Here is a 15,284-nt window from a genome sequence, read left to right as displayed (position 1 = left end):
AGCTGGTTCGCACGGCGTCCCTTTTCATCATGTTGCTCGGTAACCGTTTCTAGGCAACGAACGACGCGTGCGGTGCACGTCGCCTTGTCCCCCCACGGGGTCCGTTCGTGACTATGTTGGGATAGGTGTGGTGCGTGTTGGATCGCGTGGACGTGCTCGGGACTCGGCGATCCTCCCCACCGTGGAACCACCATGACCGCAGGCTCCGTGTCGGCGCCCCGGGTCATTCCGCTGCGAGCGCCAAGAACCGTCAACATGAGCAAGAGGCACATAGACAGCAGCACGCTCGTCGACCTCAACTGCGGTACTTCGACACTGTCTGTGCTCTCTTTGTCCGGTTGTTCAAGCCGGACGTACTACATGACTGTCATCGCTTACAATAACGGTTCATTGTTATTGTTGTCTATCCAGGATTTGAATCCCGCCTTGGGTATAAACTGTCATCCCGATGTTTCACAGGTTCGGTGATTCATCATGGTGTGTGTGTGTGTGTGTGTGTGTGTGTGTGTGTGTGTGTGTGTGTGTGTGTGTGTGTGTGTGTGTGTGTGTGTGTGTGTGTGTGTGTGTGTGTGTGTGTGTACCGTCCTTCAAATGGACGTTGAACTGGCTCACATTGTGCCAGCATTCGGGTCGCGCCCTCTCCATAATACGTGTTGTTTTCTCTGAACACAAGTAAAGGTGAAGTTCATGTTAATTGATTAAACACACGAATTTCTCCAGACCTGAGCCAAACTCGAATCGGGTTGTTCGTGTCTCACACCCAACCTGTCCACCAAATTCTGTCTGAATCCGTCCATAACTTGTTGAGATATCCTGCTCCCAGACAAGCGGACAGACCAGGTGTGAAAACATTACCTCCACCCACCATCGGTGGCGAGGATAATTATAATGATCTATTTTACCGTCACAACAATTACTACCATAATGGCTGCTTCTTTTTTTAATGTTTGTTCTTTTTTAGATACACCAGGCACGAACATCTATTTTACGGTGAATGGTGGCACGCCTCAACCACCCAAAAAATCAGGACACAGTGACAAAAGCACCGCGCTGTACAAGGGACCGTTTCTGCTCAATGATGGCAAGAAAACGATCAAGGCACTGGCAGTCAGCAGGTCAGTGTTGTGCACAACACCTGTGGTCGAGTGCATGGACAACATTCCGTGGTGTCTCACGCATGGCCGCATGGGTACGTCTCGGCTCTTGGGTATACGCCGGTAGCAAGGTGTGCAACTCGTGTTTTTCTTTTTGGTTACCTTTACATTACAACTTGTAAAATGTAAACTATGGACGTGCATCTCTTGGAGAGCAGAGACTCGTATTTCTTACAAACCATGGACTTGCGTCTCTTCGCTACCATGAATTTGCATCTCTGAGAAACCACAAAAAAGTCAAGGAACTTCGTGCTATTCTGCTTCATCGTTCCTGACCCATGGGGACCAACACACGTCTCATCAACATCCCTATCAGTTCCAATCAATGCATGGAAATCCCCCAAGACTGGAAGAGTATCTCGCCTGGGACACTGATCAACCACAGACTTGAGCATGGCATAGAATGCGTCCTTCACGCTGAGGTCACTCGCCTCAGTCGGAGCGAATACAGAGACCAGCGAAATGACACCCAAGGAGTGATGAATCAGGTCAGGTCAGGTATGGGAGCATGTGCCAGAACAGCACGTCGCTGTGTCCACTTTCCGCCGGTACTCCAGGGGCCTCCGTCTGGCCATCCCCCAGGCAGATGCCAGGCCCATCCCCATCTCCTTGAGATGATGGTCAACATGTTGCAACCATGAAGCACGTGGTCGACCCACTGGCCTCCTCCACTCATGAGACTCCCTCGCTGAGAGAATCTGGTGAGCAGGATCAGAGTCAGGAAAACGAGCCACATGTCCATACAGCCGCAACTGACGCTCACGGACTATGCAGGTAACAAATCTCATCCGAGTCTCTCTCAGCAACCGCTCGTTGGACACAAAATCCAACCAGCGATAGCCAAGGATTCTCCGAAGAGACCTGGTACCAAAGGAATTAAGTCTCCGTCTCAGATCCTTGGTCAGAGTCCAAGTATCGCACCCATAGAGCAAGACTGGAAGTACCAAGGACCTGAAGACTCGGACTTTCGTCCTCCCACACAGGTACCGGCAGCGCCACCCCCCATGATCCAGTGAATCCATGACTCCCCAGGCCCGACCCAGACGTCTATTGACCTCTGACTCGCAGCCAGCAGAGACATGAATATCACTGCCAAGGTAAGTGAATCTCTCCACGACCTCAACATCCTCACCACAAACAGACACAGACAGGACAGCAGCATCCAAGATGTCACCGAAAGCCTGGATCTTAGTTTTGACCCAAGAAACCCGTAATCCCAACGGCTCCGACTCCTCATTCAGCACCTCGAGGGCCCCCAAGAGGATGTCTAAAGTCTCTGCAAAGATGACTGCATCATCTGCAAAGTCAAGGTCCGAGATCTTGGCATTCCCAAATGACGCACCGCAACTTGATCTCTCCGACATCCTCCCTAGAATCCAGTCCATACAAGTGCTGAAAAGTGTGGGGGCAAGTACACATCCCTGACGAACTCCAGTAACAACTGGAAATAAGTCAGAGATGGTACCACCACACTTCACAGCACTCTCAGCACCAGAGTAGAGTTCAGACATCAGATCGATCAGTTTTGGTGGCACCCCACGAAGACCAAGAATCCTCCAGAGGACATCCCGATTCACTGAATCGAACGCGTTACAGAGATCAACATAGGCTGCAAGCAGCCCCTGCCGAAACTCTCGTCTGCGTTCGGTGAGGACACGAAGTGCAAGGATACGGTCAATCGTTGACCTCTTTGGTGTAAAGCCTGACTGCTCTGGACGCTGGTGCTCAAGCAGATGGTGGCGAACCCTATCAAGAATTATCCGAGCAAAGACCTTGCCCGGCACTGAGAGCAGCGTCACCCCTCGATAGTTGTTGCAGTCTTGGCGATCACCCTTCCCTTTCCAGAGAGGGACAACAAGGCCCCTCTTCCAGTCAGTTGGGATGATGCCTGTGTTCCAGGCAAAGCACAAAACTGCATGCAACGACACGAGTGCAGCATTTCCACTAGCCTTGAGAAGTTCAGCATGGATGCCACAGATCCCTGGAGCTTTGCCCCGTTTCAACTGGTTCACCGCAGCCCGTGTTTGCACAAGCATAGGTGGACCACAGTTGATTCGAGGGTCAGCAACAGGGATTGTAACACCCTTGACGTCCAACTCGACAGTTGGGGGATCAGACTGGTACAACCGCTCAAAGTAACCGGCCCAGCGGGCCTTCACTTCAGACTCCTCTGTCAAGAGCCGAGCACTCTCTGCTCGAACTGTAGTGCTCAGAGGGATGGGCTTGGATGAACGTAATGCGCGAATTCCCCTGTAAGCGGGACGAGAATCACCTGTCCACAGGTGATGCTCTACCCCCTCACAGATTCCTCGCACATAGGCCTCCTTGTCCACCCTCAGTGGACGTACAGTTTTACGCCTCAGCTCCCTGAACAGCTCAGCTCTGCCATTCAGCCTGGCCCTGCGACTCTGGTCAATGGTATCCAGTGTCCCTTGAGAGACAAAATTCTTCTTTGCCCTGCGGTGAGCTCCAAGGCATCCACCGGCAACATCAAGGACGGTGGTCTTGAAAGCGCTCCACAACTCTTCAGGACCCCCCAAAGCACGCAGACCCCCCAAGTGTCCACTCAGCCTGTTCGCAAACTCCTCAGCTACTCTCTCATCCCTGAGCTTGGCAACATCCAGCCTCGGCTGGGATGGTACCATTCTCCAGGATTAAAGGTGCAGCTTTAGAGTTGCTACAACAAGCCTGTGGTCAGTATTGAGGAACTGAGCACTCCGGTAGACCCTGCAGTTCTGGATCAGCCTCCAACGACCATCAATGAGGACATGGTCAATCTCCTTTGCCACACCGCCAGCGTTGGAATACCAAGTCCAGCGATGAGCTTGTGGGCGCTGAAACCATGAACCAGCCACCCTAAGTCCATGACTTCTTGCAAAGTCAAGGAACTTAGTGCTATTCTGGTTCATAGTTCCTGACCCATGGGGACCAACACACATCTCATAACCGTCCCTATCAGTTCCAGTCGATGCATTGAAATCCCCCAAGACTAGAAGTGTATCTCGTCTGGGGCACTGATCAACCACAGACTCGAGTGTGGTGTAGAATGTATCCTTCACGGTGAGATCACTCGCCTCAGTCGGAGCATAAACAGAGACCAGGGAAATGACACCTAAGGAGTGACGAATCCTTAATCTCATAATACGCTCGTTGACCGGTGTTACCTCAATTATCATTGGGGTCAGCTTATTGGACACAGCTACAGCAACTCCTTGGGTATGGTAACCATCAGAGCGACCAGACCAATAGTAGGTGTAACCACCCACCATTATCTCGCCGCAATCCGGTCTCCGAACCTCAGAGAGAGCTGCAATCACGATGTCCAAACGCTTGAGCTCAAATGATAACAGAGACAGGTGATCATCCTCTCTTAGGGATAGGACATTCCAGGCACCCACCCGAAGGGACCACCTCAGGTTAACCCAAGGAGACCGCCGTCTGGTGGACGACACCTCAGCACCACTCCGACACACTCTCCTGCAATCTGACCCAGGGATGTTACCCTGTGGTTTCCCTCCTATCAAAGATTGGGGGTCCCGAAGGCTTTGCCCCAATCCCGTCATCCGGTGAGCTGCCCTGCGAAGGGAAGCTGCACAGGAGGTACTCCCATGGAGTGGGTTTTCAGATTTTTTTGCGTTTTTGCGTTTTGCGGAATGAAGGGTTTTATGGTGGCCGGAGTGCAAATCCTGCCACCAACCTCCTAATAAGTGACCCAACTGCAGGAGGACGTCCGCAGACACAGTTTGGCACTAGATATGGATGGCCGTTGGCTCACAAGGAGCTCCTCCGCCCTTTGACAGGTTTTGTTTTTAATCCTGCTGGGTGTCCATATCCAAACACCCTCCTCACCAGAAAACCTGGTGGGGGAGACGGTTTCGTCGCCGACAACCCGACCATGGAACAGGTTAGTACAGGTTTACATGGTACCTGTAGCAGGTGCCAGATCGAACCTGACCTGACAAAATCCTTAGTCCTTAGTGAATCCTTGATGAATCCTTAGTCTCATAATACGCTAGTTCACCGGTGTCACCTCAATTATCCTTGGGGTCAGCTTATTTAACACAGCTGCAGCAACTCCTTGGCCATAGTAACCATCAGAGTGACCAGACCAACACTAGGTGTAACCACCCGCCAAGATCTCGCCGCAATCCGGTCTCCGAACCTCAGAGAGTGCTGCAGCACCGATGTCCAAACGCTTGAGCTCAGATGATAACAGAGACAGGTGATCATCCTCTCTTAAGGATAGGACATTCCAGGTACCCACCCGAAGGGACCGCCTCAGGTTAATCCAAGGAGACAGCTGTCTGGTGGGTGACACTTCAGCACCACTCCGACACTCTCTACCGCAATGTGAGTATGGGCTAAAATACATGTATGGTGAGAACTTTATCTGATGGTTTAATGTGCCTTGTCTGTGTATACATATATATATATATATATATATATATATATATATATATATATATATATATATATATATATATCAGGTCAGGTATGGAAGCTTGTGCCAGAAAAGCGTGTCGCTGCGTCCACTTTCCACCGGTACTCCAGGGGCCTCCGTCTGGCCATCCCCCAGGCTGATGCCAGGCCCATCCCCATCTCCTTGAGATGATGGTCAACCTGCTGCAACCACGAGGCACGTGGTCGGCCCACTGGCCTCCTCCACTCATGAGACTCCCTCGCTGAGAGAATCTGGTGAGCAGGATCAGCGTCAGGAAAACGAGCCACTGTCCATACAGCAGCAACTGACGCTCACGGACTATGCAGGTAACAAATCTCATCCGAGTCTCTCTCAGCAACCGCTCGTTGGACACAAAATCCGACCAGAGATAGCCAAGCATTCTCCGAAGAGACCTGGTACCAAAGGAATTAAGTCTCCGTCTCAGATCCTTGGTCAATGTAGCCTGGTGTTGGCGCAGTGGTTAGGGCAGCGGCTTGGGATCCCAGTGTCCTGAGTTCAATCCCCGTTGGCTGCTGAATTAACACCAGGGGGTTGACTCAGCCTGTCATCCTTCCGAGGTCGGCGAAATGAGTGCCAGTGTACTGGTCCCGGTGTATGCCCCGGTTAGAATAGGTGTACCATATCCCTGTGTGTCGTAAGAGGCGACCAGGGTTGGCGTCAGGAAGGGCATCCGGCCATAAAAAACATTGCCTCAAGAAAAGCCTAACTCCTGCACAGCAGGGAAAAATGGCTGTAAAAACGGTCATTTTTTTTTTTTTCAGATCCTTGGTCAGAGTCCAAGTCTCGCATCCATAGAGCAAGACTGGAAGTACCAAGGACCTGAAGACTCGGACTTTCGTCCTCCCGCACAGGTACCGGCAGCACCACACCCCATGATCCAGTGAATCCATGACTCCCCAGGCCCGACCCAGACGTCTATTGACCTCTGACTCACAGCCAGCAGAGACATGAATATCACTGCCAAGGTAAGTGGATCTCTCCATGACCTCAACATCCTCACCACAAACAGACACAGACAGGACAGCAGCATCCAAGATGTCACCGAAAGCCTGGATCTTAGTTTTGACCCAAGAAACCCGTAATCCCAGTGGCTCCGACTCCTCATTCAGCACCTCGAGGGCCCCCAAGAGGATGTCTAAAGTCTCCGCAAAGATGACTGCATCATCTGCAAAATCAAGGTCCGAGATCTTGACATTCCCAAACGATGCACCGCAACTTGATCTCTCCGACATCCTCCCTAAAATCCAGTCCATACAAGCGCTGAAAAATGTTGGGGCCAGTACACACCCCTGACGAACTCCAGGAACAACTGGAAATAAGACAGAGATGGTACCACCACACTTCACAGCACTCTCAGTACCAGAGTAGAGTTCAGACATCAGATCGATCAGTTTTGGTGGCACCCCACGAAGACCAAGAATCCTCCAGAGGACATCCCGATTCACTGAATCGAACGCTTTACAGAGATCAACATAGGCTGCAAGCAGCCCCTGCCGAAACTCTCGTCTGCGTTCGGTGAGGACACGAAGAGCAAGGATACGGTCAATCGTTGACCTCTTTGGTGTAAAGCCTGACTGCTCTGGACGCTGGTGCTCAAGCAGATGGTGGCGAACCCTATCAAGAATTATCCGAGCAAAGACCTTGACCGGCACTGAGAGCAGCGTCACCCCTCGGTAGTTGTTGCAGTCTTGGCGATCACCCTTCCCTTTCCAGAGAGGGACAACAAGGCCCCTCTTCCAGTCAGTTGGGATGATGCCTGTGTTCCAGGCAGAGCACAAAACTGCATGCAACGACACGAGAACTTGAGAAGTTCAGCATGGTTGCCACAGATCCCTGGAGCTTTGCCCCGTTTCAACTGGTTCACCGCAGCCCGTGTTTCCACAAGCGAAGGTGGACCACATTTGATTCGAGGGTCAGCAACAGGGATTGTAACACCCTTGACGTCCAACTCGACAGCTGGGGGATCAGCCTGGTACAACCGCTCAAAGTAACCGGCCCAGCGGGCCTTCACTTCAGACTCCTCTGTCAAGAGCCTACCACTCTCTGCTCTAACTGCAGTGCTCCGAGGGATGGGCTTGGATGAACGTAATGCGCGAATTCCCTTGTAAGCGGGACGAGAATCACCTGTCCACAGGTGATGCTCTACCCCTTCACAGATTCCTCGCACATAGGCCTCCTTGTCCACCCACAGTGCACGTACAGTTTTACACCTCAGCTCCCTGAACAGCTCAGCTCTGCCATTCAGCCTGGCCCTGTGACTCTGGTCAACGGTATCCAGTGTCCCTTGAGAGACAAAATTCTTCTTTGCCCTGCGGTGAGTTCCAAGACATCCACTGGCAACATCAAGGACGGTGGTCTTGAAGGCACTCCACAACTCTTAAGGACCCCCCAAAGCACCCAGACCCCCCAAGTGTCCACTCAGACTGTTCGCAAACTCCTCAGCTACTCTCTCATCCCTGAGCTTGCTAACATCCAGCCTAGGCTGGGATGGTACGATTCTCCAGGATTTAAGGTGCAGCTTCAGAGTTGCTACAACAAGCCTGTGGTCAGTATTGAGGAACTGAGCACTCCGGTAGACCCTGCAGTTCTGGATTATCCTCCAACGACCGTCAATGAGGACATGGTCAATCTCCTTTGCCACACCACCAGCGTTGGAATACCAAGTCCAGCGATGAGCTTGTGGGCGCTGAAACCATGAACCAGCCACCTTAAGTCCATGACTTCTTGCAAAGTCAAGGAACTTAGTGCTATTCTGGTTCATAGTTCCTGACCCATGGGGACCAACACACACCTCATAACCATCCCTATCAGTTCCAGTCGATGCATTGAAATCCCCCAAGACTAAAAGTGTATCTCGTCTGGGGCACTGATCAACCACAGACTCGAGCGTGGCGTAGAATGCATCCTTCACGGTGAGATCACTCGCCTCAGTCGGAGCATAAACAGAGACCAGGGAAATGACACCTAATGAGTGAGGAATCCTTAATCTCATAATACGCTCGTTGACCGGTGTTATCTCAATTATCATTGGGGTCAGCTTATTGGACACAGCTACAGCAACTCCTTGGGTATGGTAACCATCAGAGCGACCAGACCAATAGTAGGTGTAACCACCCACCATTATCTCGCCGCAATCCGGTCTCCGAACCTCAGAGAGAGCTGCAATCCCGATGTCCAAACGCTTAAGCTCAGATGATAACAGAGACAGGTGATCATCCTCTCTTAGGGATAGGACATTCCAGGCACCCACCCGAAGGGACCGCCTCAAGTTAACTCAAGGAGACCGCCGTCTGGTAGACGACACCTCAGCACCACTCCGACACACTCTCCCGCAATCTGACCCAGGGATGTTACCCCGTGGTTTCCCTCCTATCATCAAAGATTGGGGGTCCCGAAGGCTTTGCCCCAATCCAGTCATCCGGTGAGCTGCCCTGCGAAGGGAAGCTGCACAGGAGGTACTACCACAGAGTGGGTTTTCAGATTTTTTTGCGTTTTTGTGTTTTGCGGAATGAAGGGTTTTATGCTGGCCAGAGTGCAAATCCTGCCACTAACCTCCTGATAAAAAAGTAACCCAACTGCAGGAGGACGTTTGTAGACACAGTTGGGCACTAGATATGGATGGACGTTGGCTCACAAGGAGCTCCTCCGCCCTCATATACATATATATATATATATATATATATATATATATATATATATATATATATATATATATATATATATATATATATATATATATATATATATGATTGAAATGGTGATTTTCTGATAAATCAAATGATGGCAATCTTGGGTTTATGTTTCTGGACTTTGAGAAAAAATTTGCAAGGTTCCACCTGCCTAATTTGTTACTGAGGTCCTTTTGAAGGTACCCACAGGCTCAATACATGTCAGGTGCACCAATATTGGCCCCCTGGGTAGAAAGGGAGAAAGATGGAGGAGAAATGGGTGCAAAAGTCTGCAAAGAAATGGGCTGAAGAGTGAAGAGTGGAGACATGGAAGGGAGGGGGAACAGGAGCTGGAAGGTCCAGGAGGCAGTCTGACCTTGTGTGGATACAGCAAAGCCACCCCACAAACAACAATCAATTAACAGGATGAGGGGGACACATACGGCAAACTAATCTACTCTCCCAACAATGGATGGAAGTCCTCAATGTCAAACATGAGACCAGGGCCGTCTTTCTGGACATATCTCGAGCTTTCGATTCAGTATGGCATCCTGCCTTGCTCTCCAAAACTGTCTACCTATAGAATTGAAGGCCAACTCCACTTATTTATTTATTTTACTACATGGTCTCGACTCGTGGAAGAGCTTGAACACAGAACAGAACAGGACACAATGTAACAAAGGAAAAAGCAGGAGAAAGGGAAAATGTCAATCGCAGTGCGGAGGGAAAAGGTAGATGGAGACGGATAAACAAGGGATACAAGTGATGAGGGGTGAGGGGAAATGCAAGGAGTGGCTACGAGAGTAGAGGAAGTCAGTCATCCAAGAGTGAAGTTGACCTTGGATTCCATAGGCAGACAATTTGGAGAGCAAGGAAGGATGTCAGACTGTATTAACAGCTCAAGATTTGGCCAGAGAGATGGTGATGTTGAGTGATTTCCAAGCAGATGGAAGATGACCGAGGGTAAATGGCAGGGTGAGGAAGTACAAGAGCAGGTTTTTAGGACACGTGAGCTGAAGCCATCCAGTGCAGTTATGGAGTCAGAGTCGAGGATTTGCCAGAAAATTTTCCACCTTCTCAGATGCAAAAGACAGAATGCAGGAGCAGTTGGGTCCGATTGGGAATGGTGCATACAGAGAAGGAGGGGTTGGACACAAGATTTGGAAGCAAACAGAATTGAGGCATTTGGCCTTCTCATGAGTGGAGTCAGTTGTGGTGCCATTTGAAGTGAGGGAATGGATGGAAGGGGAGGATACACCAGAGACAGACTTGACAAGGTGCCACCAGGTTTTAGAGAAGGGAGACATGTTTGAAAGCTCATTCTTGAGATTGGACAGATGTTTTGTATCCCACTGATAGGCCGGATCTGGATCTGGATTCGGACCTTAACGAAAACTTAATTGGCTTGTTCTTGTCACATACCCAACTCATCCACCAATTTCGTCTGAATCCGTTCGCAACTTTTTGAGATGTTTTGCGATATATCGTGTTAGGTTTATCATTCAATTGGTGAAGAATCACTTTTTACATTCACCAATATGGATAAAGATCTTCACCAAAATTGAATCAATTCGTCCTTGTGAAACACCCAATCTGTCCACCACGTTTCATCTGAATCCATCGACAACTTTTTGAGTTATCCTACTCACAGCCAGTCAGGTAGACAGACGGACAGACAGACAAACAGGGGTGAAAACATAAACTCCGACCATCTTGGTGGTGGAGCTAATGAACTTATACGCACTACAATGGGTTCAAACACTCATGACTATTCAAAATGGAAAAGTAAAACTGTACCTTATAAACGTGTGCTGCTTGTTTGTTTTCTGGCAGAGATGGCCAGCAGAGTTCTGTTGTGACGAAGGTGTTCCACGTGGAATACTCCAAGCCAGGGTGCCTGGAAGGCATGGATGATAATGATGGGGTTGAAACAACAGCCACACATGAACTTCGAACACAGGTGAGCCTCATGAACCCTAACCCCATCACTTCCTGCTATTGTATGAAGGAATGAATCATACATCCCGGTCCTGATGCTATAATTGTTGAACAATTTGGAATTTTATTGTCTTTCTGGTAAGCACCCCTAAAGGTTTGTCAAAGTTAAGGCGTTATCGTGTTGGGATGGGCTACACATTTATTTAAACATCGTACAACTGTTTTTAACAGTTTCTATTTATTTAATTAAAAGCATTCACATGAATGATTCTCATTCTGTAACATATTATTAGAGCTTTATGAGTTAAACCAGGTGGAAGTTTTGATCTGTGACCATCAGTTAAGATTCCATCCAGGTCACTCAACTCTGGACATGCTTCTGTTATTCTCTCAAGGAATGGTGAAAGACCCTAAATCTCACACAAGAGGTCAGGACCACCTCCCTGGACATACCGTATATCGGGCATTCGACAAGGTCTGGCCTTGCTGGCCAAGCTTGCGCTCTGGAGCAAACAAGGCCGCCGACTTCATTCCTGGATGATTTCCTCCACTCGCACAGTCAACATCTTGCCATCAATGGAACCCTCTGCTCTGCTGTCCCAGTGGAGGCTGGGGTTCCCCAAGGTAGTATTTTCAGCCCAGTATTGTTCCTCATCCACAAAAGTTTCAGGATTTCATATTGTCCACCAAAAGAGGTGTCGGGATTTCATATTGTCCACCAAAAGAGGTGTCGGGATTTCATATTGTCTGCCAGAAGAAGTGTAGGTATTTCATGTTGTCCACCAAAACAGGTGTAGGGATCTCATATTGTCTGCCAGAAGAAGTGTCAGTATTTAATGTTGTCCACCAAAACAGGTGTAGGGATCTCATATTGTCTGCCAGAAGAAGTGTCGGTATTTCATGTTGTCCACCAAAACAGGTGTAGGGATCTCATATTGTCTGCCAGAAGAAGTGTCAGTATTTAATGTTGTCCACCAAAACAGGTATAGGGATCTCATATTGTCTGCCAGAAGAAGTGTCAGTATTTAATGTTGTCCACCAAAACAGGTGTAGGGATCTCATATTGTCTGCCAGAAGAAGTGTCGGTATTTCATGTTGTCCACCAAAACAGGTGTAGGGATCTCATATTGTCTGCCAGAAGAAGTGTCGGTATTTCATGTTGTCCACCAAAACAGGTGTAGGGATCTCATATTGTCTGCCAGAAGAAGTGTCGGTATTTAATGTTGTCCACCAAAACAGGTGTTGGGATCTCATATTGTCTGCCAGAAGAAGTGTCTGTATTTAATATTGTCCACCAAAACAGGTGTAGGGATCTCATATTGTCTGCCAGAAGAAGTGTCGGTATTTAATGTTGTCCACCAAAACAGGTGTAGGGATCTCATATTGTCTGCCAGAAGAAGTGTCGGTATTTAATGTTGTCCACCAAAACAGGTGTAGGGATCTCATATTGTCTGCCAGAAGAAGTGTCGGGATTTCGTTTTGTCTGCCAAAAGAGGTGCATTGTTATATATTTTTAAAGTATTTATGAAAATCACCTTATCATTTTTCAGATTGAAGATTCAGGGTTAGAATTTTCATGATCAACAGGTGGACAATCCAACAGCATTCTCATGTTGTTGACCTTTTCTTCAAGAACAAGTGCTCCATCATTGTCGCTCAAGGAGCATACCGTCATGAACTCTGTGTTAATGTTGCTCCTTCTGAGCACGTCATCCATGAATACATTTGAAGATTCTGGGAAGATGGAAATGTAACTGATGAACCACAATCAGGTAGACCATGGTCTGGAAGAACACAAGGATACATTTAGGGTGCGTGTGATATCGTGTTTTGAGAAGCCCACAAAAATCGACCATTTTCACATTTAATGGAATTTTAAATGGCTGAAACCTCTTTAAGACGTATTTTACAGAGTCTGGCTTGTGCAAGAAATCTTTCCAACCGATTTTGAAACTCGCATGTCATTTTTGACAAAACTGCTGGAACTTATAATTGAAGATGAAGGTCTAATTTCTCAGTTGATAATGAGTGATGAAGCTCACTTTCATTTGAATGGTTTCATTAGCAAACACAACAGCCGGGTGTGGACTTCAGAAAATCCACAGTTGTGTGACACCAGTCGTACAGCAAGAGTGACAATGGCGATATTGCGTGAACCTTTTCCAAACAGGGTAATTTCTCTATTTGAGTCGATTTGAGTCCTATCCACCTTTGTACTCCATCTTTGTCAATTTGAGGTCCTCCTGATACTGCGATGCTGTATCTGGCCAGTTATTTGATTTGTCATTAATATGTCAGAAAATAAAACAATATGAAACCCCAACACTTCTTTTGGCAGACCCTGTATATTAATGACCTCTCCAATGGTCTGGAAAACCTCTTCCATTTTGCAGACGGCTCCACATTGTGTCGCACAGCATGTCGTCCCACAGATAGACAGAAAACTGTCATCACTTTCTGCTGATGTGGAATTGTTTAGATTTTGGCCTGACGAATAGAGCGTGTCTTTTAATCCTGGGAAACCTCTTAGTCTCACGTTTTCTCTCTGGGAGGATTGTCAAATGAACACACCTATTGTTATGGTCATCCACTGGAAGAGGTTCAGGTTCTTGAAATGCTCGGCCTCAATATCAGCCATGACCTCTCCTGGGCTAACGTTTTTTGTTGTTGTTGTTTGTTTTTTAAGCAGGCATGCAAAGGCACTGCAGAATGGGGATCCTCTGTCATTCCTTGACAACAACTCGCATCCTTCAGTACAAGGCCTCTGTATGTCATTCAATGGAGTACTGCTCTTCTCTACGGGTTTGGGCTCCAGCATCCCTTCTGTCTCTCCTGGAGCCTCAATGTAATAGAGAAAAGAAAAAAAAATAAATAAAGGATGGTAGCGGAAAATAATCGTTGGTGAAGGGGTGTGTGTGGGGGGGGGTGGAGTATTAGGGGCTGTTTATTAAATTTTTTTCACCATCCCAACAATGCTCCGTACACGTCTCTTACCTTCCCATCTCATCCCAAATGTACTTCCCTTCTCTCTCCACCCTCCTCACTCTCTCCTGTTATTCTCCTTTCCCTTCCTTTTTTCCATTTAAAAAAAATTACCCATTTTTCTGTGTACACAATATATGGTCCATAGGTACGACATCACCAGAAATATGTTCAATTGCAGTCTCTGCTCCCAATTGTCATCCATGAAGCCGACATGTATTATGACACCATTCAGGAGTCCCATGAGGGTGCATCGGTCTTCTCTACAAACAACGTTGGTAGGTCTTGGAACGTTGGAAGCAGGAAAGCCTGGCAGGAAAATTCTGAGAAAACAAGTAAGAACTCTCTCTCTCTCTCTCTCTCTCTCTCTCTCTCTCTCTCTCTCTCTCTCTCTCTCTCTCTCTCTCTCTCTCTCTCTCTCTCTCTCTCTCTCTCTCTCTCTCTCTCTCTCTCTCTCCTTCCATACATTACATGTTGCTATTGGAAATATAATTGAGGAAATAACTCTGAGTCTGTCCAATCACTTTTACAATGGTTTTAAAAAATGATAAATAAACATTCCTTTTTTAACCACCGAAAAGTACAATGTATGAATTTATACCTTATGTACAATAACAATGGCATGCATTTCTGTTTCATCCTTTTTAACAACAAAACATCACTCCTTCTTCCTTCTGTCATATGCAGCACATGGGTTCAGGTACAGTAGCATCATTTGTTGGGGGCACGGCTGTGCCTCTGATGCGATGTGCCCTGTAGGTTAGGGCAGGAAGTTGTAATTTGTTTAGGGTGCCAGCGATTGCTCAACTACTCTTCACTAAGGACAACATGGGATATTTAACGTCCACCAACTGTGGAGAGATTTGCTTTCCTTGGCAGTGATATTCATGTCTCTGCTGGCTGTGAGGCAGAGGTCAACAGACGTCTGGGTTGGGCCTGGGGAGTCATGGATTCACTGGATCATGGGGTGTGGCACTGCCGGTACCTGTGTGGGAGGAAGAAAGTCCGAATATTCAGGTCCTTGGTGCTTCCAGTCTTGCTCTATGGATGCGAGACTTGGACTCTGACCAAGGATCTGAG

General features: G+C 48.1%; 2 protein-coding genes across 4 annotated transcripts in view; one reads left to right on the top strand and one right to left on the bottom strand.

Annotated features, from left to right (window-relative positions):
- Positions 1–11,181, bottom strand: part of LOC147022653 (uncharacterized) — a 67,635-nt gene extending 56,454 nt beyond the window's left edge. The window contains exon 1 of the mRNA XM_085887414.1: positions 11,082–11,181. The gene's annotated coding sequence lies outside the window, so the exon portion shown is untranslated. The remainder of the gene's footprint in view (positions 1–11,081) is intronic.
- Positions 25–15,284, top strand: part of DZANK1 (double zinc ribbon and ankyrin repeat domains 1) — a 38,210-nt gene continuing 22,950 nt past the window's right edge. The window contains exons 1-4 of one of the 3 annotated variants that reach the window (XM_085887407.1): positions 25–304; positions 962–1,115; positions 11,118–11,244; positions 14,386–14,539. In XM_085887407.1, coding sequence (XP_085743533.1) covers positions 193–304; positions 962–1,115; positions 11,118–11,244; positions 14,386–14,539 — 547 coding nt within the window. In that variant the 5' untranslated portion in view covers positions 25–192. The remainder of the gene's footprint in view (positions 305–961; positions 1,116–11,117; positions 11,245–14,385; positions 14,540–15,284) is intronic. The other 2 variants (XM_085887406.1, XM_085887408.1) reach the window with 2 other exon arrangements.

The sequence above is a fragment of the Eptatretus burgeri genome, chromosome 7 (assembly GCF_056783735.1).
Source record: "Eptatretus burgeri isolate ZD-2024b chromosome 7, Ebu_testis_v1, whole genome shotgun sequence".
Lineage (NCBI taxonomy): Eukaryota > Metazoa > Chordata > Myxini > Myxiniformes > Myxinidae > Eptatretus > Eptatretus burgeri.
Note: the sequence above shows the minus strand (reverse complement) of the source record. Positions and strands in the feature narration are given on the sequence as shown.